Source organism: Ciona robusta, chromosome 8 (assembly GCF_009617815.1).
Source record: "Ciona robusta chromosome 8, ASM961781v2".
Taxonomy (NCBI): Eukaryota; Metazoa; Chordata; class Ascidiacea; order Phlebobranchia; family Cionidae; genus Ciona; species Ciona robusta.
This window is the reverse complement of record NC_143242.1, coordinates 1,237,975-1,263,181: the sequence shown is the minus strand read 5'-3', so window position 1 is coordinate 1,263,181 and position 25,207 is coordinate 1,237,975. Positions and strand designations below refer to the sequence as shown.

Below are 25,207 nucleotides of genomic sequence, written 5' to 3'. Positions count from 1 at the left end.
AATCAACTAATCAACCATTCTTATATATTTTATAGATCCCGACGTTGCAAATATCACAGACATAACCGTTGACGTCACATTCTTATCTTCTGTGACGTTTCATCCTGGCCAGGGCTCCTCATTATCCTACATCGCTCATCTCATGAATAACATTTCAAACAGAATAGAAAATGTAACGATACCAGCTGACGGGCGAAACATATACATATTTGCTTTTACAACAAGACTTCGACCGCTCAACAATTACAGTGTAGTTGTAGAAAGTTATGGACCTTGTGGTCTGATGGCCTCCACCAATAACGAATTTAGCTCAGGTAAAAATATATTTAAATTTGTGTTTTATAAACATTAAGTGTCTGTTCGTGGATCACGCATTCGTTATACTAGTGTGGGTATCATTGTGGTTGTATTTTACAAGATATTTAACGGCGGTTACTCCCAACGCACCCGTCACTAGTGAGTTATCATAATTTGGAGACTTAAAATATAACGACACAAATAACAGTCACTGGTAAAGTTAAATACTAAAATGAGGTGTATAGTACAATGGGGGAAGATGGGACACTTAAGCACATATTGCCAAATATTTCCAAAATAAAAATAGGTGTCGGTTTTTGGGTAATACCACGAATTAGTACCATCATTCCTTTATTAATTGACACCAATTTAATAACATATAATAAAACACACAAGGAGTTTAGCGATCCGCTCAACAAGTGAAATTTTACAAATTCGAAAACACTAGGGCTGTGGATTTTCCCTATTTTTGTTCAATTGTTAACCGTTCAGTTTTAACCGGTTAACCGGTTAACCGATACAAATGTAATCCTAATAAAAGCGTCTTGTTTATCGCTTTTCTTTCGCGAATTTGAAGGCAACTTTACGACGAACGTATGGACTATGCTTGCAATACACGGGCAAACGTTCTTAACGTTAAAGTAATGCTTTCTTATTCATATTCAAACCTGTTTTAAAACACCTGCCGTCTAAATAATCAACGTGTGAATTGCAATTATGACGCAGTTATTAACGTGTGAATTGCTATTATGTCGTAATCAATTGCCAGGTCAAACAATCGCTATTATGATGCAATGAATCCACGTGTGAATGCCTGCTTTTTCGTAATAAACACGCTGCTTGGCTGAGGAAAACATTCAAGTTGTGTATTACACCAATATAATGTTGCAAAACTAGTTAGCCTGCGGTATTACCAATCAAGATTGGCGACGTAATCGCCGTTGTAGGGCACGATCAAAGCAACAGCGTCCCTGCGCACTCTGTCTTATTGCAAAACAACAATCAACGAACACGAACACGTGCCTTTCGTGTAAATAAGACAGATATTGATATACGTTTATGCCCTATGACGTCATAGTTCGGTTAACGACTTGAACTTTTCGTTAGCGGTTAACCGAATAGGTTCGGTTAACCGGTTAACCGTTAACTTTTCCACAGCCCAAAAAACACACAGGATAAGATGGGACAGTTTAAAATCATTGTTAATTTTGATTATTAAGTGTATTTATAAATAGGAATGTACGTAAATAACACGAAATAATACTGTACGATTTGAAAATAGGTCTAAACCTTTTTTTTTTGCCCTACTGCTATAGTTTTTAACATGTTACCTATACATTATATTATTGCATAACAATTGGTATTGTTTGAACGACAATGGGTAATGTTCGAACATCAATGGTCAAATATTGAATCCTACAAATGTATATGAACTTGTAATAACAGAAAATTGATTATAACTATTGATAAAGTTTTTATTTTTGCTACAAATTGGGTATTACTACTTTGTTTTTGGCACAAGCCACTTCTCATAAATTATCACCAAGTGCAAATGACCAAATTTCGAATATATTTTCAAAATATTATCTTTTTAATATATCAGTATCTTATAGTTGAATATCCCCTGAGATATAAACTACTAAATTAAAAGCAAATCTTTTCAAAGTATGGCAATAAAAACATAAAACTTCAATGTGGTGAAAGATGGGAAAAACTAAAAAAAAAACTAAAAAAAAAAACTAAAAAAATTCATCGGCTTTACTATGATTTAGCGAGCATTAAAAAATAGCACCTTACTATTTTGCATTTTTTACCTGTTAAAAGTATACTGTTTCTATTTAACATATTTTTTTAATATTTAAAAACAGTAATCGGCTTTGACGGGCGTTTTATAAAGTCGTGATAATACTGTCGAACAATTTTGTAACCTTATTTTCCTGATTATCATTAAATAGGAGTCCGTAAAAAAAAATTAAAAAAAGTCTCGTCTGACAAAGTGTCCCATCTTCCCCCACCCTACTATATATATATAAAAACCACATACCGAGAATGCATGGTGCCATCTTTCATAGGACGACCACAGCCGCCTGGTGCAATAAGAACAACTCCATTCCAAGGGTCTCTCCTTATCGTGTTGTTTGAACAATCCCTGAGCCCGGTTGATCAATACACAGTGTTAGCAGTACCACAAACCACAAATATCACAATATCAGACACAATAAGTGCGCCTCAAATTCAAACATTTCTGGGGGGCTTCGTACCTGGTGAAACTTACGAAATTCGCGTCACGGCAAGCATGGATGGTGTTTCAAGTTTACCATCAATTTCAAATTTGCCAAATCAATTTGGTAAGTGTAATTTGATGCACTACCACTTATTCTCATTTTTGTTTAAACCTTTATGTTTTAGCCCCGAACCCAGTGCCCGCAGGATCAGTGAAGGCGACACCAACTGAAGCCACTGTTACATTCACACCACCCAGCGGTGTGTTTGACAGTTTTGATTCATTCATATCAATGGTTACTCCCACTGGCCCCCAGTTTGTTCAGCAATATGTTGTACAAAAAAACGAGACCACACCGTCAGGTCAATACCAAGCGACCTTTAACCATTCATCGTTAAAACCAAACACATCCTATATAATATGGGTAACAACACAAGTTGGCGGCCTGAAAAGTCCCACAACTAGATTTCCAACCGTCCTGCGTAAGTACAACGTTGCTTTTTCATTTGAAAATGTTTTGCTCTTGTACGGGTTTTGTCTCGGCGCAATGGTTTGCCATATATAGAGTTTACAATTAGTCGGTTATGTAGCACAGTAGTAAAAACGTTATATCATTGTATACACTTGGTTTCTTTGCAACAACTATTAACATTTCCTTCCAGCTTTACCGACTCCACCGCAATCCCTACGGGTCAGCAGTTCTATAAACAATACGCTGAACATTGAACTTGGACCGTCTCGGGTTCCAGTAGATAACTACTTACTTCGAATTTTCCACAATTCTGACCTTTCAAAGTTGGTTTCTAACATTACTTTGCCACCGAGTACAAATAACATTGAAACAAAATTTGAAAATCTCACTCCATGCGGAAGGTATCGTGTTTACGCTTCGTCCGTGATTCGAAATGTTTCAGGAAATTCCATTGAACAAATTGGTTCGGTTGGTGAGTTACAATGAATTAACATGTGTCAAACTTGCTAGATGTACTCAACATTAACTGCGTTTGTATACGACAGCTCCACAGAGTGTAACCGACGCTAATATTACAACGACTCCCACCGTCGCTTTCATCTCGTTTAAACAACCAACGGGCAGGGTACAATATAGAACAAGCTTTACAAACCCACTCAAACCATTCTACACGTTTCAACAAAATGTAAGCGCATAAAGCACAGTTTAAGGATGTGTATGTAAGTTGATAGAACGTTTAAACAACTTGTTTTTAGACGATCGTCACTAACCAGTCCGAATCTGATATGACGATAATTTTTGACGACGTTGAATTGAAGCCATCATCGTCGTATACTGCTCAAATACAAACCATTTGTAACGGAATAACGAGTCCAGTGTTTAGAAAACCTTTCACTATGCGTACGTTGAATGTTTTATAAAAATCCACTATAGTGTGTATAACTGTTTCATCATAATTTGTTTTTTAATCTCAAGTCACAAAAATATGAAGCAAAACTGTAATAAGTTGCAGCAAAATTACAACATTATATATAATTTATTGTGGGAAAGACAGGACATCTTGAGCACATTATATTCAAATGTCCTGATCGATTTTTAAACAATTAACAATGGCCTTTTTTGAGTCGGGAGGACATCGTTTTACAACCCCTTGAATATTTTTTGTTTGCCACCTTGTGAGACGAGGAAATAAAAAGTCGTCCTATTTCGACCCACCCGAGTATAGGCTTAACTGTTTACAAAGGGAAGATTTAGGTTTTTGATTAGAAGTTTGCTGGAAATGTTAGCTCAGCCTTTTTTAACACTTATTTGTACACCCTCATAACTAATAGTATATTGTTCAACGGCGTAAAACCGAAACGTTTTTCTAAAATCTGATTACTTTTATGCAGAAGACACACCACCACTTGTACCACCGTCAACGCCATCGCCTATATTTAGCTCCTCACATTATGCCATTATTGCATTTCACCCCAACAGTACAACTGAATTTGCGTTCTTCTCAACCTCCTTGTCTCTCAATGGCAGCTTTATTAAAGAGGTTAAAATATGTTACTGTATTACATGACCTTATTCGCTCTCTTTCTGCAATATAGCAGTATAATCCTGTGAGTTTATGATTGTTGGATGTAACGCTTACACCTGTCATCCAATCATGGCTGTACACATTTTCATTCTTTACCATGTCAAAATCCGGCGGCGCTGTTGCATAGTGGTTAGCGCGCATGCTTGTAACCAATAGGTAGTGGGTTCAAGGCTCGACGCTGCTACCATTGTGGGCGTATGTGTTCTTGGGCAAGACACTTAACGACAATTGCTCCAACCCAGTGGTCACTAATGGGTTGTCCAAATTATCAGCCATACATAAAAAAAAATGAAAAAAATCCCAAAATCACCCACAAAAGAACAAACATGGTAACTCGTAAGCTGCCACGAGGTGTTAAACCCGTGTGATAACGACTGTCGTTTTCCGGCCACGCGAGGATAAAGTAAGTTACATTCAAAACGAATCCCGTTTAACCGTTACCGTCCGTTTTATTTACTTGGTATGTTATTCAAACCTTCACAACCCCTAACGAAGTGTCCCGATTGCCGTTTTGTTATAAAAAGGTCAAGAAAAACAATTTAATTATTGTATTTCATATACTTGCAGATCTCGGCAAACACATCTGCAGATGGATCAGCGGGTTATATATTACGTGATTTAGTTCCTGGAGAAACGTACAACTTATCAAGTGTTGGTTACATCCGTGGAATACCTGGTCCACCTTTTGTAACTATGGTTACTACGCGTATGTTACGATTTTGTTGGTAAATTCTTTAACCATTATTTATATATATTTTTAATTTAGGCCCACTGCCAGTTATCAACGGAACTGTAACGACCGACGTTGACAGGATTAATTTCACGTTTTCACAAGTCGAAGGAATGGTCAGCTCATACAGGGTCCATGTAGTTAGTGTAAGGCATCTTACACTAATGTCGTTATTATGAAATTAAACGGTAGAAAGAAATATCATGTTTAACATTTATCTTTGTAGGCGGATGACCCAAGTAACGCAATCAAATCCGGCACCGTTCTACCGACACACAATAAAAATGAAACACGATTTATTTCATTTAGTATTGGCCAAGATGATGGAATACGTTATTTAATATATGTTGATACCCATAGCAGTGGACAAAGCTCAACGTCTGCGCCTTTCAACGCCACGCTGCGTAAGTACATGAATGCTGCATGTCTTGCGGAGTATTTTATAAGGGGTACCCGACAATTCAGAGTCGACTGTCCAAAAGAAAAAGTAAACAGTTGACGGTTAAATATAGAGTTATAGCTGTTCGGGATATTGGACTAAATGTTGAGTTATGTGGTGTTCATTTAATATAAGGGTTAGTAGTGATTGGCTTTGATTATTGCGACTTTGTATTGACGTAAAACCGTTTACAAGTAATAATATCATTATAGGTATTCCTCCAAACGTTTTACCGAACATTGAAGTCTTCACATCACCTACCACCTTGACAGTAAAACTAAACGAAACACAAAATCAAGTCGACTTCTTTGTTATCAGCATTGCGGAAAGTACCACTCCACTGGTAGTGTTGAGGTATTGCCATTCTTCCTGTATTGTAATTTAAAACTATGAGTTCAAGGCTCGTCGCTGCTACCATTGTGGGCGTATGTGTCCTTGGGCAAGACACTTAACGGACATTGCTTTAACCCAGTGGTCACTAATGGGTTATCTGAATTATCAGCCGTACATAAAAATTATAAAAAAAAATCCAAAAAAATAAGCACTTACAAAGTAACATACATTGTAACTCGTATGCTTGCACAAGGTGTCCGAATACCCGTGTTATAACGGCTGTCGTTTTTTCGGCCACGCGAGGATGAAGTAAGTTACATTCATTCATTCAACTGGCTTTTCTCAAAGACAATGACAGAAAATGGATACGAAAAATAAAACTTACTCGAAAGCTTTAGATTTATATATATAATAAATACTAAGTAGAGTACTGTGGGGGAAGATGGGACACCTTTAGCACATGATATTTAAATATTCTGATCGCGTTTTAAACATTTAACAATGGTCTATGGACGTCGTGAGGATAAGGTTTTGTAATTCATTGAATGTTCTTTGTTTACTACCAAATGGGACAAGAAAATAGAACGAAAAGGGGTCCCATCTCCCCCCATCCAACTATATATTCCGTCACAGAAATCGAACAATAACTCATGACAAAAATATCACTGCGGTATTTTCGAACTTAAAACCCAACACAGAGTACGTGGTGATGGTGCGCACAAAAGTGAGAGAAGTTCAAGGCAATGTGACGAGTCTCCCTGTCAGAACAGGTACGTCTATTGTTACAAAAAATAATGAAAGTTTATGTAAAATTAAATTCTTAGATTCCGCTCCAAGGGTTGTCAATGTTACAGCACATTCGAACCTCACGAGCATAACTGTGTCCTTTAACACGACAAATTGGACTAATGAAGTCGACAGGTTTGAGGTAAAAGTCGAAGTGTGAGTTTAAGTTTTTCACCAGAATATTTACTATGTGTTTGTTACCTAGCTAAGTGTGTCTAATGCTTCAAATCCAAATGTTGTTTTGTTTCGTGCAAATGTGAGCACTGAGGAAATGGAAGCTACATTCGTCGGTTTACAACCAGAGACAAACTATATCATAACTTTGAACTCTGTTGTTGAGGAAAGTAAAAGCGTCCAATCATATATTGATGTGACCACAGGTATAAGTTGTATGGTCTTACACAACATAGATTTGTTTATTTTATCTAAACTTTATAAACAACGGAAAAGTGATCAAAACAGCTGTGGTGTTAGTTTAAAGCAGTTCTTATTAGGTTTTGATTCCGATTAAGATATTCTGGGATTATTTTTTTGTACAAATACATTTATGTATGCACTACGCTCATGGAAAATTGTAAGTAACCCTATGCGTACACAGCTCGAACATTTGCTCAACAAAACAGAGTTTATGAATGACTGACATGTACAACAACCACTCAGTAGTAAATAATGTCGAACCAACTAACAATGTGACACCGAAGGTTAAGCAGTTGTAGAGAAAGCTTGATAATACATGATATAAGTTCTGAAACATTTAATCAATACGTTTTCGGTTCTATGAAGTGTACTGTCGACGTTGTTTTAGAGCTTACCACGGGGACAGTTTCATCCTTAAAAATAACAATATTATCTCGAAAAATCACTCGATGCGGTAGTAGAATTATCCAATATTAAATATACAAGAGTCCAACCATAGGTTAGCGCGCCATCCTTTCGCGCTGTTACGAGGTTTTACGAGGCTTATCGCTGCTATCGTTTTGCGGGCGTATGTGTCCTTGGCCAATACACTTAACGGCAATCACAACGAGTCCAACCCATTGATCGGAGATGTGACTCGGGAAAAGACGAGACTATTTTTGAAATCTCGTTTTACGGGTAGCCCGTTGATAAAAAAATACTAAGTAAAATTCTGTTTTAGCACTGCTACCAACTGTTACTTTTACCTTGGATTCCACGTATTCATCAGTATCTGTGAACATTACAACAAACACAAGCTTAATTGATTTCTACTATGTATCTGTTAAGCAGTTTGGTGAAGTAAATATAACTGCAGAAAAGGTAATATTGTTTTAGCTATAATGTTATATACTATTTAATAATTCCAGTTGTAAATTACTGTTTTATCTTAATTTTATATGGTAAATTACCGAAAGGGAATCTCCTAAGTTACCATTATTACAATTATCTTAAATTGTACATTTGTATTTTGCAGTGGCATTCTACTAAATTTTTTTTTATTTTTTAGATTTTATCAGCAGATTCCAATTTGTCAAACATATTATTTGAATTATTATTGCCCAATACAACATATGAGGTACAGGTTGCAGCATTGGTATCTAATATTACTGGACCAACAAATACTAAAGAATCTCAGACTAGTAAGTGTGTTAGTTGTTAAATTAAAAAAGTAATTAATAATACTAACTATTCAATCTGTGATGCTACTTGGCTTGTGGTAAATGTAGTTTTAGGGTTTGACATTCATACCAATGTTGGAATGTGTGTCTTTGAACAGGATAACTAACAGTAATTACTAATTACCTTAACCCAGTGGTCACTACTGGGTTGTCCAAATTGGCACTACAAAATGGCATGCTTGGTAACTTGTGGACAGTTGTGAGATATATGAAACCACTGGGTATGGTGGTTGATCCATGCTATACCTTAAATTGACTCACCATGCAGAGACAAATAAGTAACTGGTATTAAATAATTCAGAAATTCTACCAACTGGATTGGATTTCAATGTTACAACAAATGTAACAAGCGCAATTGTCAACATTCAAATTTTACCAAACTTTGATGGGGATTATTTTATCAAAGCTGTTCCAGACAACCTAAATTTTGGTATTGTTTCATGCGTTTATTCAATTAGATGATATCTTGCAACTAAATTTAATGTTTTATAATTAGGTTCCTATCAGACAAATTTGACAATACATAGTAATGTGGCTAGTGTTTTATTGGAAGGGCTACGACCCCACACTGAATATACAGTTTCTATTTCAACAGTATATCGTGGGAAAATAGGACCTGCTCGTGCTAAAAATGCAACAACATGTATGTTTATTATTTAAATTTGTTTTGTTGGGTACAATATTTTTTGTGCAGTTGTAAAAGTTTAAATGTTATACAGTAGTTCCGCCACCTCCAACCAAGTGGACTGCCACATCAGATGTTACGAGTTTGGTTGTTGAAATATTGCCTTCAGAAGTTGCAACACAAGTTGATAGTTATGTTGTATTAATCAGTGAAAGCAGCAAGAACAAAACAGTTTCTGTAAAAACTGCAAACTCTACAAATGTAACACAATCAATCGCTTTTAAAAATCTAGTTCCATCTACAAAATACACAGTTGAAATATATAGCATTGTATCAGGTGTCAGCAGTCCAAAAGATTCTGGAAATGTAACAACAGGTGAGTAAACACAGGTTTATTTTGTGAATTTTAGATAAAGTGGATTGTATATAGTCCAGCCACAATGTATGTGATTTCCCGTTTAAAAAAACATTACTGAACTTTAACCGTATCTAGTTTCTAAACTACTTGGAAAAAATCAAAAACAATCGGATTTGGTGTATTAAATGCTTTTTGTTTTTGTATATATGAAAACAATTGTAAAATATTAACTTTATTAGGTTTTAAATCTTGAAACTTTGTTGGTACCCTAAGACCACAGTTGAGCATCTCAATCTTTAAACAATTTTTTTGATATGCCCTTTGAAAATAGGGCAGATTTCGACCTGTTGTGGACTTTATGAAATTTCATACTATAAACAATCATGTCGCTTACATGCCTTTTTAGGCTGACATTACATAGTAGTAATAACTAGTTGATGTATTTTAGTTGTTCTGGATCCTGTTGTACAGTGGAATTTAACATCTACACCAAACAGCATTCAAGTCAAACTTTATCCTGTCAATCAAACTGTTGATGGATACACTGTATGGCTTGCCAATTTAAATGGTACAAGTCTAAACAAAACAGTGACAATCAATTGTAAGTTAACTTTGTAGGTGCATGATCTCTTTTGATCTAAATATTCTATTTTTTTTGAAGCTACAAAGACTGGAGAAAATTTATCTGCAACTTTCACTGACCTATCACCACTGAATGATTACATTGTATATGCTGTGGCCAATATTGAAGAATTTTCAAGTAATCCAAAAGTGAACACTATTAAAACATGTAAGTCATATTTTATTCAAAAATACTTTTATGAAAACTTTATCCAATTGAGACTGGTTGTTTTAATTAAATGGATGAATATGAGTGCTTTTGGGGTTCTTGTTCAGACATTTTATCCAAAAAGTAGTATACGTATATATATATATATATGAATATATGTATTTATTTTCATTAATTCATTAGTATCTCATAGTGACAGTTGCTCTACCATTAGTTCCTATCGTTTCTATTTTGTGTATTATTGAAATAAAACAAAGTTATATTAAATTTGTACATATGTGATATATTTTACCTAAAGCCCTTGACCATTTTCCACAGTACCACCTCCATCAGTTTTAATCTGGAATGTTCAATCTAATGCTTCGAATGTTGTTGTTGAATGGGAACCAGTCAATCCAACTGATACATATTTCATAACTATTAGCTTCAGGTACTATTTGTCTTTATTTTACAAAAGTTGTATTTGTTAATTAAATCTGAGTTATAATGCAAATGTTATATAATTGCATATTCAATAAATCGCAAGTACAGAGTGTATGAAGCCACTGCATACAGTGCACAATATGACACTCGTCTAGGGTCTTACAATTATTAAGCTCCCTAGCCACCCAAAGAAAGTAAATAATTGCAATTATTAAAACTATTTAACCGTTATTATCAGCCAAAGACCACTTGCTGTGCAACAACAAGAAGAAATTTTTTCAATCAGCAATTTGACTCGTCATACCTTTTTAAATCTTTACCCTGGACAAACCTACAATGTTACAATTAATACACAATACCTTGGTATAAATGGAACATCTTCCAGCAAAAATATAACAGGTATTTAATTTTTATCTTGTTTTTATTTGATTTTTTATGTATTATATATAACATAGTCGGTGGAAATGAGGGTTGGACAAATTTTACAACATTATCCACTTCGTCCACTGTTACGGTCAACATAACTGCTACTGATGATAAACAGACCTTTACTCAGTATAACGTTTCTATTGTTGAACTGGACAAGCCTGATAAACCATATGTAGTAAGTATAAATATAAATTTATTTAATATGTAATGATTTGTTTACTTTAAGACTTAGAAATCATCATAAAAAAATAAAAAAAATAAATTTAGACATTTAAGATTCCATTGAATGACACAAACCTATCTGTGCTGTTCAACAACTTAATATCTGGCAAAGATTATCTAGTTGTACTTCAACAACAAGGTAATTCTTCAACAAATCCTCCTGTTGTAAAACTGGTCACCACATGTAAGTAATGGGTGTACGTTATAACTTCTTATATTAAGACCATGCTGACTTACATATTTTATTAGTTCCCCCTACAGCTCCACTGAATGTAGTAGTATCTGATACAACTTCTACCACAATCAAACTTCAATGGGAATATGATGCTTCTGTTACATCATATACAATTAGTGCAACTGATTTGGATTCAACAAACAGAAGTGATTACCAGCTAACTTCTTTCCAACCAAATGGGTAAATTACTTAATGATGATTAATTGATTATGTTGGGATTTTTGAACTGTATGTTATGATATGAGCTTGAATGTGCAATATAAGTTTTAATAATTGATTTTGACGTGTGATATGTCAAATTTTAGTATTTAAGTTAAAAAAAAAAATAATTGGCTGCTAACTGATTCGGAAAATCCAAGTGCACACGGAGCCTAATTTGTTTACAAATGCCTCCATTAATGTATATAGAACTTATTTAATTGTTACTTAAAATATCTTTTTTGAGTGCAGAACAATAATGGAATATTTGTTGACTGATCTCATACCAGATGCTATGCACACACTTACTCTTGTACCACTTGGAAAAAATATGGGAAGCATTGGTAAAAATATAACCATACAAGCAAAAACTAGTAAGTTGAATAAATAAAACTTGGGTTAATAGTTTCTAATATAACCGTGCCTAACACCTAAATAATAATATATCAATTTTAAACTTTAAACAGCAATTTTAGCAATTTTCTATTTACTTAATCAGCCTTAGTTTAATTGAACCACCCACTTAATCGGTCCAGTTTGGTTTGGTTCAGACGTGGTACGCTTAAGCGAGGTGGACCGTATATTAAGTAATCTTTTTTTCAGTGAAACCAGCTGGAATCCAAAACATATCTGTTGTGACACGGAACTTAACTGAAACGAGCTTACAGGTTTTACCACAGTTAGAATCTGCTGATCTATACACTGTCATTATTACACAAAGTGGAAATGCCACTGTTGTGGAGAAAAAAGACATTTCAACTTCTGGCATTAATTCAACAATTTATTTTAAACATCTCAAACCAAATACAACCTACACCGTCACAGCAGTCTCCGTGTTGAAAAGTGTTAAAAGCAATATAACTTCAATTGAATTCACAACTCTTGGTAAATAAAATGTTTTATTGATTAACATCTATTGATATTGCTAGTTACATTTGAATTTTAACATTGATTTTAATAGCGTTTCCACCACCTGTAATGTTCCAAAATGTTTCCACCACCAATTCCACTCTGTTGGTGACTTGGCCAAGTGTGTATCCTGCTGATAAATATATTCTGTCACTTGCTTACAGGTATGTAATAAGCTATTTTAAAGCATCCGTTGTCAGCTTTGGCAGCTTTTGTATGAAAAAATGAAACTTATTTACCCTAGGGTGTTGGGGCAATGACAGTTGTTATACCAGGGTGTTCGGTTCCATATACTTAAGGCCTGCTTGCGATTTACCACGTATGTAACTTTATGGGTGAATATTTTTATGGGGTTTTTTATTTTTGTTTTATGTATGGCTAAAAATTTAGACAACCTATTAGTGACCACTGGGTTGAATTGTCGTTAAAAGAAAAAAATTGTTTTGAATTTGTTATAACAATTGCTTCTTCTTTGTAAATATATAAAAAGTATAAAAATGTAAACTTTATAATGTGTTAATTTTTTGATTGAATCTAGCTAATACCAGAATATGCTGACTCAGCAATTTTTCAAACTAAATGTTCAACATGAACAACTGACTTTTTTATAGAGAAAATGGTACAGCAGATACCAGTGAGACATATTAAATATTTTAATATAATAAAATTGTTAAAAAGTAATTAAAAGTCAGCATATGTAACTATGTTTAATTGAAAATTAAAACATAATAAAGTCTATGTTTTACAATATTTTTTATATATTAATAAAGTAGAAGCATTTATTATACCAAATCAGAAATAAAATATGAGTTTACTTCGGTGTTTTAGAAACTAGAACTGATCAAAAGTTGAGTGAAATTATTTCTAATGGAAAATTCCATACACTGAAACTTTTTTAAAAAGCTGTTTCGTGTTTTGAAACTTTGACGGTACCTTTAGATCAATTTGAGCATATCTATCTGTACACAAATTTTGATTTTTTGTTGGTATGCCCCTGTAAGTGTCTTGCCTAAGGACACATACGCTCAGGATGTTAGCAGCGACGAGCTTTGAAGCCACAATCTCTCGTTACTATTAGGTTGCCCAATTGGAAGTTAAATAAAAATAAAAGGAAACACAGTGGCAAACTTGGCAACTTGTAAGCAGGCATGGGGTGATCAATATTACACCAATAACTCTTAGTTGTTTAGCTTGATTAACTGATACAAGGATAATTATTTGATTTTGCAGTGGAACACCAAATGAATCTCTGCGCACCAAGGAAGTAGTTGCAGAGCAACATTTTGCAAATGAAACATTTGAAAACCTTATATCTGGTGTTGAATATACTGTGCGTATAAATGCGCAGTACATGGGAATTAATGGGATTTCTCATTATAGAAATGTTACAATCGGTATGAGCATTTACATATGATATATTTAATGATCTAAAGTTCATACTTTTTTGGCAGCATGGTCAGACGATTCCTGGGGTAATTTCACAATTGATCCAGATCATGCTAGTATTGCTGTGGAAATTATTCCAGTACCATTACCGAGACATTTCTTGTTCTACAACCTTACAATATCTTATGAATCTGATCCATCTGTTGTGTTACAGGTTTGATTTTTCCATTTAGTTTAAATCACATTTATATAAAATAAACTTTCACACTAATTTTCAGTGGAAGTCTGCTTCTTCAAACAACACAAATCCATTTCTGATATTCACTGACCTAAAAGCTGGAAGAGCCTACTTTGTTACACTTCACTTAGAAAGAGAGAATGGAACAAGTTATCCATCTAAGAAAAGAGCGTTGACTTGTAAGTTCATTGAACAAACTTATTTATTCTTACACGGCAATGACAGGTGGAAACTACTGTGCCGCATACCAGAATTTTGTTGTTTAATATACGTAACATAATTTGAATTCTCTCTCTAGAGAGACAAATTATTAGTTTAAACTAATTTTGTTAGTGTGCATAAAGTTAAATAACAAACAAGCCTATTAAACATTTAGAGTATTTGTTATTTAACAACAGTTTTTGTTAATTACAGGGGACCCTGTAAAACCGCAAAACTTACAAGTTACAAACTCAAACCCAACTAGTTTGGAAGTTGAATGGGAAGTGGACCCAGCTGTTACATCTTATGTCCTCACAGCTGAAAATCTGGACAACTCAAGTTATCCACTATTTACCCAAACTATCTATTCTACTCAACAAAACAAGTATGTTATTATTTGACCAAAAACTACAATGTACCGTTTCCTATTTATTTAACTTTACCAGTATGTTTTAGCACCGTTGTAAGCAATATATGTTTGTGCTGAACACACAATTGCTTTAACACAGTCGTTACTAAAAGATTATTTAAGTCGCAAGTGATATGGTTAAAGTACTTAACAATATTAAGCTGGCCGAGGTGTATAAACACCCGCGTTATAACGACTGTCGTTTTCCGGCCACGCCAGAATAAGTTAAGTTACATTCAACACTAGTAATGCGTAAGATGTGTGTGATACCATCATCTATGGTGCATTATAAGACAAATGTCATACATCTTTGAGTTGTCTTGCCATATGAACATAAATAAATGAGTTTTATTTCCTAATTTCTTCATTCATTCAGAGTTACAGCAAACATTAGTGGTTTGCTGCCAGGATCACTTCATGAAATATCGGTGACTCCGAGAGGGGCCAGACCTTCTAGTATTGGACCAACTTTACAAATAAATGCTACCACAAGTAAGCTGTTATTTAAAGACAGTTTTTGTATTGTTTTGATTACTTAGTGACATTTTCTAAAAAAATTTTTTTTAAGACGGAACTTTTGTAGGAAAAGTTACTAACCATTTTATACCCAGGACCCACTCCTAAAGTTGAACTTGTTAATTTAAACAGAATGAATTACAAATATCTTAACATAGCCTCTTTATAAATTTGCCATTTATTCTAATCTATTTTTTCCATTTTAAAATACCTATTTGAACATTAAAATATTTGTATAATTGCATTACTGTTTGCAGAGCCAAGCCCTGTACCTGCAGCTGAATTTAATGTTAGCTACACAAGTGTGGGTGTGTCTTTCACACCATCACCTGGCTACAAAGATTACTACCAAGTCAACATTGCAGAAGCTAGCACCGCACAAAAAATTATTGAATCTATAAACGTCTCTCGGTAATTTAAATTAAGATAAACTATCTTTAAGCATTTTTTATTACTTTATGGTATTAGGTCAGGAAATTTGACAACAATGTTCACAAACGGTTTACTTCCACACACACAGTATACTGTTTCATTTTTAACACATGTTGGACAAATCTATGCTGTTTCCAAATTTAACACAACAACCCGTGAACAAGGTAAGAACGTCACCATTTCTGTTGCATTCTTTCTTTAGCAAAAATTGGTTGTAAAATGTTTAATTTGCAGAAGTGTGGGACAACTGGAGTGTAAAACCAAATATTTCACATATTACTGTAGACATTACTGCAGTACCACGTCCAATTGAATTTACTGATTATCATTTGTCGCTTGTTAGTTTTGATGAAGTTGCTCAAGTGAGTTTATTAATACCAACAAATTCAACAATTAGCTGCAAATTTAAACCTATAAATTTAAACTGGATAATTCAAAAGTGTCAATTTAAAGTTACCAAAACATGGGGCATTGAGGTTTAATGGTTCGTTAAGATACTGTTAAGGCTAAGGTCTACAGAATTTTGTTATATCTTAGATTATTATCTGCTTATTAAATTGAATTTTTATTTTTTGATTACTCACTTGAACTGACCACAACCAACCTAACCACACTGCTATATTACAGAACTTTTTCATCCCCTCCAATGCAACAACACTATCAATTGTAATAACTGACCTTAAAGCAGGTTCACCATATAATATTTCCTTAAATCTAAAAACAGAAAACATTCATGGGCCGCTGTCCATTCAATCAACCACCACTCGTAAGTTCAACTGTCTTACATGTTAGAAGTCCACACACAAAACATTCTGTCATGTTTTTAGTCCCACCTCCTGCAACCAATTTTATAATCAGTAATTTCACTGAAACAAGTTTAACGCTTGAATGGGAATTTGATAGTTCTGTCACATCTTATACGATAAAAGCCAATAACAATGATTTTCCACAAGTGCCACAAGTCACAGCATATCTTCAGAATGAAGAAATGAACAGGTGTGTTTTTTGTTTATGTTTTGATTGTAAAACAGGTATTATTATGGCTGTACAAACTATAACCGATCTTAAACTATATATTAATTTTATGTTTATTATTTTAATACAGCAGAAAAGTGTTATTCACCCTCACTGGTTTATATTCTGGCTCCAACTACTCAGTTTTCTTGACACCTAACGGTATTGTGGCAAATGGTTCAAGTTATTTTCTTGATGCACGAACAGGTAAAATCATCCTGCGTTTAATATCATGTTCAAATTCAAATATATACTTGATTATCTATAGAACCGAGCAAAGTTTTAAATGCAACTTTCAATGCAACATATCAATCTATAAATGGATATTTTCTTCCTTCCGCTGGTTATAAAGATTTTTATAATGCAAGCATAGCTGAAGCCAACAATCCAGAAAATATAATTTCAATTCAAACCATAGAGGCTGGGTAAGTCACTTCTAAGTTTATAATATTCACCCTTCAAATAATTAACACTGTTTATTAGATTGAACACAACAAATGTTGTGTTCACTAATCAAATCACACCTGGCAAGAGGTATGTGATTAAAATTGTCACAGTAGCTGGGAATAAATTTGCCACTGCAACTTTTGAAACATCTGCTCAATTACAAGGTACACATGCCATGTTAATACCCTATGTATATATTTGTATGTGTATATGTATACAGTATTTCCTCCAAATAAATTGTTTATTTGTAACAATTTATTTCTAAAGTGGCAATGTAAGCAGAAAAGCATTTAAATGTGCAACCCAGACACAGTGCTTGCATAACTTGAAAAAGTGCATTTTAATGTACGTGTGGATATTGTAATATTCAACCTACACATTGGGGTTGGATTTCTTTACATTAAATGTTTGTTTGTGATTTGTTACTTTTTAATCCAATCATAAAACAATAAAATCACACCAAATTGATAAATATATTTTTCTGGAAAATAATATAATTCTATGAAACATTTACAACAAATAATTTTATTTTGCACAATATGTAACAACCTATTGCAGTCTCATGAAATTACTCTCAAAAATAGATGGATCAAGTAAGCATTATATAATATATATTTATATGAGTAATCATATGTTGTAGAATTATTAATTTAAAAACTTTTATTTTGTGTAGGAAAATTTAATGATTGGTCCCTCTCATCACATGCATCTAGTATTTCTGTGAACATTACTCCTCCTATAATAAATGATTTTGATAACTACTTTATAACAATCGCAACTGTGGAAAATCCTGAAGTCTCTATAAAGGTGCTAAATTATTTAAACTTGATATAAAACTTTAAACTACTTTTCTGTCAAAAGCTAAAAGCTTAATAAAGTTTAAACTATTTTCTCGTATAATAGAATGCTACAGTTCCCTCAAATGAGAATAATACAATCACAATATTTGATGACCTAAAGGCAGGTGCACAGTATTTTGTAAGCCTTCGATTAAAAACTGAAGACAAACTTGGATTACCAACAAACAAATCTGTTTCTACCCGTAAGTAAACACTTAAGCCGACACTCAAGTTCAGTGTTATGTACTTGTTATGCAAAGTTTATTTACTGTTCATTTTTGCTTGAATCTGAATGTATACTATTATTAACATTACTATGCATGTGTAGTGGCACCTGTACCACCCACTGGCTTACATGTCTTCAATTCAACTGAAACAAGTTTTGGAATATTTTGGAATTTCAATCCTTCTGTGACATTATACACTATAGAGGCTCATAATATGAATGAGACTGGTAAAACAAATTTGACATTTGAGGTTGACCCAACTACAGCAGTAAGGTAAAAAGGAATTTATATTTTTATATTAAACATATATTTTTTTGTTTTAAGCAACCACACTTAAAACACAAAAAAAGTATGACTGTCCTGTAACTGGAGCACTCAAGGTAATTGTTTTATAAAATAAATAAATCCACCACAAATGCTAAGTTACAAGTCAAAAGTTGCCCTGATGCACAGGAAGAAATAGATGAACTAAACATCTTAATTTTTGGTGTTTATAGGGGAAAGTATATTCAAGCTCATATTCCTGACCTACAACCTGGCTCTGTTTATTTAATTTCTGTCACTCCACGTGGAAAGCAAAATGGCAGCTTTGGAATTGCTCAACAAACTCAAAATAGAACCAGTGAGTATTGAGTGGGGATTATAGTAATATTAAATGTTAAGTTAACTGTATGCATTAACCTGTTCGAGAATATACAAGACCGGGATAAACCTTAGTTAGCCTATCTTACTACTTCAAGCTAGAAAGAACTAAGATAACACATACACTAGTCATCTAGCTGTTCATTGAATATTTTTTTAGATCCCGCTGCAGTGACTCAAGCATTTTTTGATGTCGGATCCAATGCCATTTTAATCTCATTCTTTCCTGCTATCGGCATTAAAGATTTCTACGAAGTAACCATTATTCAAACCAACCAATCCAAGATTGTATTAAATACAACTGTAGTGTTACCAGGGTAAACCCCTTTTACATGTTTGACTATCCTTGAATTTTCTATTTAAAGGGGCATACCAATGAAAAATGAAAACATGTATATGGATAGATATGCTCAAATGTTACCTAAAGGTACCATCAAAGTTTGCCAAAACGATACGATCCCTAAAAAATCGCTCGAAAAAAACTGGAGTAAAAGAAATTCGGCTGTTTTAACAATGCATGGGGTTTTCAAATTTGACTGTTTCTAGTTTCTAAAATACTAAAGAAAATTCAATTTTATTTCTGATTTGTTATTCTTCAGGAATATATAAAAAATTGTAAAAACATAGACTTTATTATAACTTAACTTTTCGATTGAGAAGACTTCATTATAACTTAATTTTTCGATCATTCATTATACCAAATCAAAAATAAAATTTAATTCAAAGTTAAGTGATTTTTTTTCTAATAGGAAATTCCATGCATTGCGCCACGACCAATTTTTTTACTCCAGCGGTCGAATTTGTGGTTTTGAAACTCATTTTGTTTAAAAGCTGTTTTGTATTTTAAAACTTTGATGGTAGCTTTAGGTCACATTTGAGCATATCTATCAATACACAAGTTTTGATTTTTAGTTGATACGCCCCTTAAAGGGACTTGGTTACAAAAAATGTAAATTTATATATAAATAAAGATGCTCAAATGTAAGCTATTGGAACAATTGAAGGTACATAAATGAAATAGCTTGTTGATAAAATTGCTTAAATATTGTGTTTCAGATATGAACTAAAGGAAATGAACTTTTCACAAGATGTACACCCATCGACAAACTACACTGTGATAATTGTAACTGTATCTGGAAATAAATTTTCTGTTGCTTCATTTTACACCAAAACATTGAAACAAGGTGTGCTGTCTTTTGACTTGATTTTTACAAAAAGCTAGTTGTCCTTAAATATTTTAACAATTAATTTATAGGACTTGATTGGACCGCTAATGCAACTGATTCCAGTATTATGGTTAACATTACGACACAGGCAGCAGCAGTAAACCCTATGAAAGCATATTATGTAACAATTTCCTCAATGCAGAGTCCAGACACCATCTTACAGGTGATAAAAGAATTAATTATTAAGATAAACACACATTTAAAAAATCTTGTACTTTAAATATAATAATTTAAATTTAACTAATAATTGTAATATAGATATATATAAATGTCATCGTCTACCTGCAAAAGAAGCATATAATAATACTAAATAGTAGTTGTCGTATACATTAATATCATAATATGAACAAATTCTTTTCATTTAGAATGCAACAATTTATTTAAATGAAACAAACTTGACAAGAAATTTTTCGGGATTAAAAGCTGGTTCCCTGTATTTCGTGAAACTACAACTTAGAGATGATAATGTACTTGGTAATTCCTACACAAAGCAAGTCATGACAGGTGATTTATTTTATGTCTAAAAGTATGACTTTATAACACAGTAAAAATATAATTTATAGTTGCACCACAAGTTCCAAGAAATGTGATTGTTTTAAACACAACACAAAAAACTATTGGTTTGTCTTGGAATTCTGACTCTGCTGTTACATCTTATACAATAAATGTTGACAATATTGATATGACTGCAACAGGACTTGATTTCCACGTTGCTAATATCTTAACAAGCAGGTAAAAACATATAAATAAGCACTGTTGCTTTTGGTTCTTTATTAATATTATTATGAAACTTAAGCAATATCTGACTTAAATGACTGACATTTTATCTTTATTTCCTGTACCTTTTTTTTGCTGTTTTTTAATTGTGTTTAAACAAATAAATAAATTTAAACATTTTTTGTAAACATTTTATATGATTAGTGGTAAAGTCTCAGCTGAACTGACGAGTTTGTTGCCTGGATCAAACTACTCAATCCTAATTACAGCAAATGGTGTTCTTGTTAATGGTTCAAGTTTTAAAATAAATGAAAGAACAGGTGAACACATATTGGTTTTATTACAACACAACTTTGATTTTTATTTGTTTTAATTGTATTTCTACATAACCAAGCTCTATACCCACAGGCACTTTATACCCAGGACCCACTCCTAAAGTTGGACTTGTTAATTTAAACAGAATGAATTACAAATAACTTAACATAGCCTCTTTATAAATTTGCCATTTATTCTAATCTTTTTTTCCCATTTTAAAATACCTATTTGAACATTAAAATGTTTGTATAATTGCATTACTGTTTGCAGAGCCAAGCCCTGTACCTGCAGCTGAATTTAATGTTAGCTACACAAGTGTGGGTGTGTCTTTCACACCATCACCTGGCTATAAAGATTACTACCAAGTCAACATTGCTAAGAGCAGCAATGTCACCAACACATTAGGAACTTACAGAGTTTTACCCAGGTAAATTTTATTAAAGAATTAGCTGTGTTTATTTCATTACTAAATCTGATACAATTACAGATCTGAGTCATCCATAACTGTGTTTAACAATACTATCACGCCTCAAACAAATTATTCAATTATTATTTCAACAATATCTGGTCAGAAGTCTACATCTGCTCAGTTTTACGCCACTACTCTTACATCAGGTGACAAAAAATTAATGTAAAATATTATAAAACAAAGATAAATAATCCAATGCTGCTACCATTGTTAACTTGTATGTCTTTAAACACAACACTAATTGCCAAATCCAAGTTGCATAGTTGTTAGTTTGTAAGCAAACAGGGTGTATTTAAAGTCTTATTACCGAGGGTATCCTACAAAAAAAAGTATTAATAATAATGTAATAACTATACTCACATAAACTGGGCAAACCGTTGATTTTAAACAGTAGCCTAGCCGTAATTATTTAAGCATATATTTCACAATACAGGTGTTTGGTATGATTGGTACGTTGTACCAAGCAGTTCTGGTGTAACAGTTCACATCAAACCAGTAAATGAGCCGAGAAACTTTACAGAATATTTTCTTTCAATTGCATTGAGTACAACTCCGATGGATGTTTTGCAGGTATTTTACTTATTTGCTTACTACAGTAAATATCATCCTGATATTCTGTGACCTAACCAATAAATCAACAGTATTTCAAGAGTTTTGTGAATACCTATTGTTTCTATTCCGACCACATAAACTGCCCGCCAACTTTTGTTTCACAATTTGGTATTTCAGAAGCCCCTTTGTATTACTATGTGAAATTTGTAATACTTTTAAATATCTCTATTTAGTTTCCAACATATACAATATTATAGTTATATGTTGTTAGAATGCAACCATTCCATCTGGTGATCAGAATCCATCATCATACTTTCCTTCACTTTTATCTGGTGCAACATATCGAATCATGCTTCAGTTAAAAACAAACGATTCGCTTGGTTTGCCTTCAACTTTAACTACTACTACTTGTAAGTAAACAGTATTTGTAAAATGATTTGTAAAATCTTTGTTAAATAATGCCCAGTATATTGTTTCAGTACCACCAGTTGCTCCAACAGATTTAGTTGTTATTAAATCTTACCAAAATGCTTTTGATTTGCTCTGGAAGTATGACCCTTCTGTTACTTCATATAAAATACATGCTCAAAACTTGAACTCATCTGATTTTGCTAATGTTTCGCGTGTTATTGAGAATCAAACTACACTGTTGAGGTATTTTAATTTATTTAAACAACATAATGCGGTCTTTCCATAGAGGGTAATTCTGTGTTTATTTAGTGGTGGAAACGTTCAAGTCAACATCAGTAATTTGTTTCCTGGATCATCTTATATTTTAACTTTGACTCCAAGGGGATTCTCCAACAATAGTTTTGGATCTTCAATGTTTATTTATAATAAAACAGGTTTGTTCAATATCAAAGCATACTTAAAGTCCAAGTTTGGTAAATTTTAAAATATTTAATAATTGTCATGCTTTCAGAACCGTGGTCGGATTGGAATGTTAATCCTACATCATCTACAATAAATGTTACGATTAACCCTGTAACTTTTTCTGAAGATTTTGATGAATATGTTCTTACTTTAACAGATGTTCCAAATCCCTCCACCATTATACAGGTACCATTATTATAAAAAAATGTTTATATACCTTAATATTTTTCAATGCAGAGCATATTAATCCCATCCAACAACATCAACCCAACGGCAACTTTTACTGGTCTTATGTCGAGCAAGCTGTACAATGTCAAGCTGGGATTAAAAACTGGAAATTTTTTCACTAGTCCATCTTTAAAAATTGTTCAAACATGTACGATTATAAAAAACATGTGTTCCTTGTTTCTTTTTATAACATTTCAAAAAAAATATATAAATTTTTTCTGTTTCTTTCAGTACCACCAGCGAGACCGATTGGGCTTAATGTTGTTATTTCAAGGGAAACTAGTTTTGATTTGATCTGGGCATTGGATCCTTCAACTAGTTATTATGTTATAGATGCAATTAACATGGATGTTTTATCATTATCAAACATAACTGCTAAAATATTTCCAAACAGTACAAGGTATGTCATACGAGTGTGTTCAGTAATTAAATAAACCTCATTAAAACTATTTATGTCAATAAAAAAAAAAATATTATGTCAATTCGAAGCCAAACTCAAAACTTTTCATTTTGTCTTGTTTGATTTTCGGGATTACATTTAAAACAGTTATATTATTTCAGTGCTTTTATTGATGCAACTTTAAACAACTTACATCCTGGATCAACATACACAATCATATTATCTTCATATGGTGCAATGAATATAACTGGCGACGGAGACACAGCTAGGATACAAAATACAACAAGTAATTTTAAAATTTGGTAAAACTTGTTTTCAAATTATAATTAATTACAGTTCCAAATGCGGTTGAAAAAGCAAACTTCAATGTTACTTTATCAACAATCAGTGTCACTTTCACCCCACCTTTTGGACACAAAGATAGTTACAAAATAAGCATTGCAACCATAAACCAGTCATACCTGGTGATTGACTCCATCACAGTGCCTGCTGGGTATGTGCTTTGTATGATTTAATAGGCTTAAGTGGTGTATATATTTACACAATGCAGTCATTGTTCACTTGTTAACAGAAAGTGCATATGCCTCATGACACAAATTTTGACACTGGTACACACCAACTTAAATATAAGTAGTAACACTTATGTTATGTACGTCTTGGATTTAACAACTCTAATTTAACCATTAATCTTTACACATATTTTTCTCTTTTTTGATTTACAGAAATATTGTGTTACAATATAGTACGTAAATAGATAAATACCCTTTTATATAATGATATTGATTTACTAGTTTACAACCAGTTGTTTTATTTTTTAAAGTTTTATTATTTTAATTTTTTAGGTCTGAACACATTCCAGTTGTGTTTTCTGAAAATATCACATCAAATACAAACTACTCAATTTCTTTCGTTACTATAGCAGGAATAAATGATACAACAGTTTACTCAAAAACATCCATGTTTACAACAGAAACAGGTAGTTTTTCCAAAAAGTTCTTTTTTATACTTGTTTCTCAATATTTTATATTTTTATTACAAATCCTTGTTCTTTGTAGGAGTCAACATGTTACTACCTCCATTGCCACCACCACCACCTACTCCACCAACTTTAACGTTAATAAATGTAACAGGAACTTTGCCCCCACCCCCACCAATGGTGACCACCCCACCACCTCCACCACCATTAACAGGTGATGTTTTACTTTTAACTAAAAGACGACAATACTTGTGTTTTAGATCACTTGAAAACATCCTCAATGGTATTTGTAGTATTTTCTGTTACAGAAAACAGTGTACACAAATATTTATACATAGTTTCATATGATTATAGTAGTAAGCTGTCACTCAAAAAATATTTGAAAACTGAATACATGCCAGTTGTTTG

The 25,207-nt window shown here is 33.0% G+C and overlaps 1 protein-coding gene across 6 annotated transcripts in view; it reads left to right on the top strand.

Moving 5' to 3' along the window:
- Positions 1-25,207, top strand: part of LOC149732051 (uncharacterized) — a 125,472-nt gene that overhangs the window by 79,853 nt on the left and 20,412 nt on the right. For 4 of the 6 annotated variants that reach the window (XM_089882145.1, XM_089882142.1, XM_089882141.1 and 1 more), the window contains 65 exons: positions 36-314; positions 2,370-2,645; positions 2,707-3,003; positions 3,184-3,465; positions 3,539-3,678; positions 3,749-3,893; positions 4,385-4,533; positions 5,146-5,284; positions 5,345-5,454; positions 5,535-5,712; positions 5,960-6,101; positions 6,714-6,850; positions 6,905-7,008; positions 7,072-7,246; positions 8,005-8,144; positions 8,332-8,464; positions 8,805-8,933; positions 9,000-9,146; positions 9,223-9,504; positions 9,935-10,087; positions 10,148-10,276; positions 10,595-10,706; positions 10,938-11,098; positions 11,155-11,303; positions 11,396-11,534; positions 11,600-11,765; positions 12,036-12,157; positions 12,387-12,668; positions 12,745-12,856; positions 13,923-14,086; positions 14,144-14,292; positions 14,357-14,495; positions 14,731-14,902; positions 15,303-15,418; positions 15,700-15,853; positions 15,911-16,038; positions 16,109-16,236; positions 16,502-16,640; positions 16,702-16,870; positions 16,980-17,095; positions 17,157-17,313; positions 17,372-17,499; positions 18,009-18,142; positions 18,239-18,377; positions 18,503-18,674; positions 18,899-19,023; positions 19,204-19,360; positions 20,100-20,227; positions 20,299-20,432; positions 20,635-20,773; positions 20,833-21,001; positions 21,191-21,306; positions 21,572-21,728; positions 21,789-21,916; positions 22,204-22,340; positions 22,594-22,732; positions 22,802-22,976; positions 23,043-23,167; positions 23,245-23,381; positions 23,433-23,571; positions 23,655-23,823; positions 23,985-24,109; positions 24,160-24,316; positions 24,666-24,799; positions 24,879-25,013. In XM_089882145.1, coding sequence (XP_089738271.1) covers positions 36-314; positions 2,370-2,645; positions 2,707-3,003; positions 3,184-3,465; positions 3,539-3,678; positions 3,749-3,893; positions 4,385-4,533; positions 5,146-5,284; positions 5,345-5,454; positions 5,535-5,712; positions 5,960-6,101; positions 6,714-6,850; positions 6,905-7,008; positions 7,072-7,246; positions 8,005-8,144; positions 8,332-8,464; positions 8,805-8,933; positions 9,000-9,146; positions 9,223-9,504; positions 9,935-10,087; positions 10,148-10,276; positions 10,595-10,706; positions 10,938-11,098; positions 11,155-11,303; positions 11,396-11,534; positions 11,600-11,765; positions 12,036-12,157; positions 12,387-12,668; positions 12,745-12,856; positions 13,923-14,086; positions 14,144-14,292; positions 14,357-14,495; positions 14,731-14,902; positions 15,303-15,418; positions 15,700-15,853; positions 15,911-16,038; positions 16,109-16,236; positions 16,502-16,640; positions 16,702-16,870; positions 16,980-17,095; positions 17,157-17,313; positions 17,372-17,499; positions 18,009-18,142; positions 18,239-18,377; positions 18,503-18,674; positions 18,899-19,023; positions 19,204-19,360; positions 20,100-20,227; positions 20,299-20,432; positions 20,635-20,773; positions 20,833-21,001; positions 21,191-21,306; positions 21,572-21,728; positions 21,789-21,916; positions 22,204-22,340; positions 22,594-22,732; positions 22,802-22,976; positions 23,043-23,167; positions 23,245-23,381; positions 23,433-23,571; positions 23,655-23,823; positions 23,985-24,109; positions 24,160-24,316; positions 24,666-24,799; positions 24,879-25,013 — 10,038 coding nt within the window. The remainder of the gene's footprint in view (positions 1-35; positions 315-2,369; positions 2,646-2,706; positions 3,004-3,183; positions 3,466-3,538; positions 3,679-3,748; positions 3,894-4,384; positions 4,534-5,145; positions 5,285-5,344; positions 5,455-5,534; positions 5,713-5,959; positions 6,102-6,713; positions 6,851-6,904; positions 7,009-7,071; positions 7,247-8,004; positions 8,145-8,331; positions 8,465-8,804; positions 8,934-8,999; positions 9,147-9,222; positions 9,505-9,934; positions 10,088-10,147; positions 10,277-10,594; positions 10,707-10,937; positions 11,099-11,154; positions 11,304-11,395; positions 11,535-11,599; positions 11,766-12,035; positions 12,158-12,386; positions 12,669-12,744; positions 12,857-13,922; positions 14,087-14,143; positions 14,293-14,356; positions 14,496-14,730; positions 14,903-15,302; positions 15,419-15,699; positions 15,854-15,910; positions 16,039-16,108; positions 16,237-16,501; positions 16,641-16,701; positions 16,871-16,979; positions 17,096-17,156; positions 17,314-17,371; positions 17,500-18,008; positions 18,143-18,238; positions 18,378-18,502; positions 18,675-18,898; positions 19,024-19,203; positions 19,361-20,099; positions 20,228-20,298; positions 20,433-20,634; positions 20,774-20,832; positions 21,002-21,190; positions 21,307-21,571; positions 21,729-21,788; positions 21,917-22,203; positions 22,341-22,593; positions 22,733-22,801; positions 22,977-23,042; positions 23,168-23,244; positions 23,382-23,432; positions 23,572-23,654; positions 23,824-23,984; positions 24,110-24,159; positions 24,317-24,665; positions 24,800-24,878; positions 25,014-25,207) is intronic. The other 2 variants (XM_089882143.1, XM_089882144.1) reach the window with 2 other exon arrangements.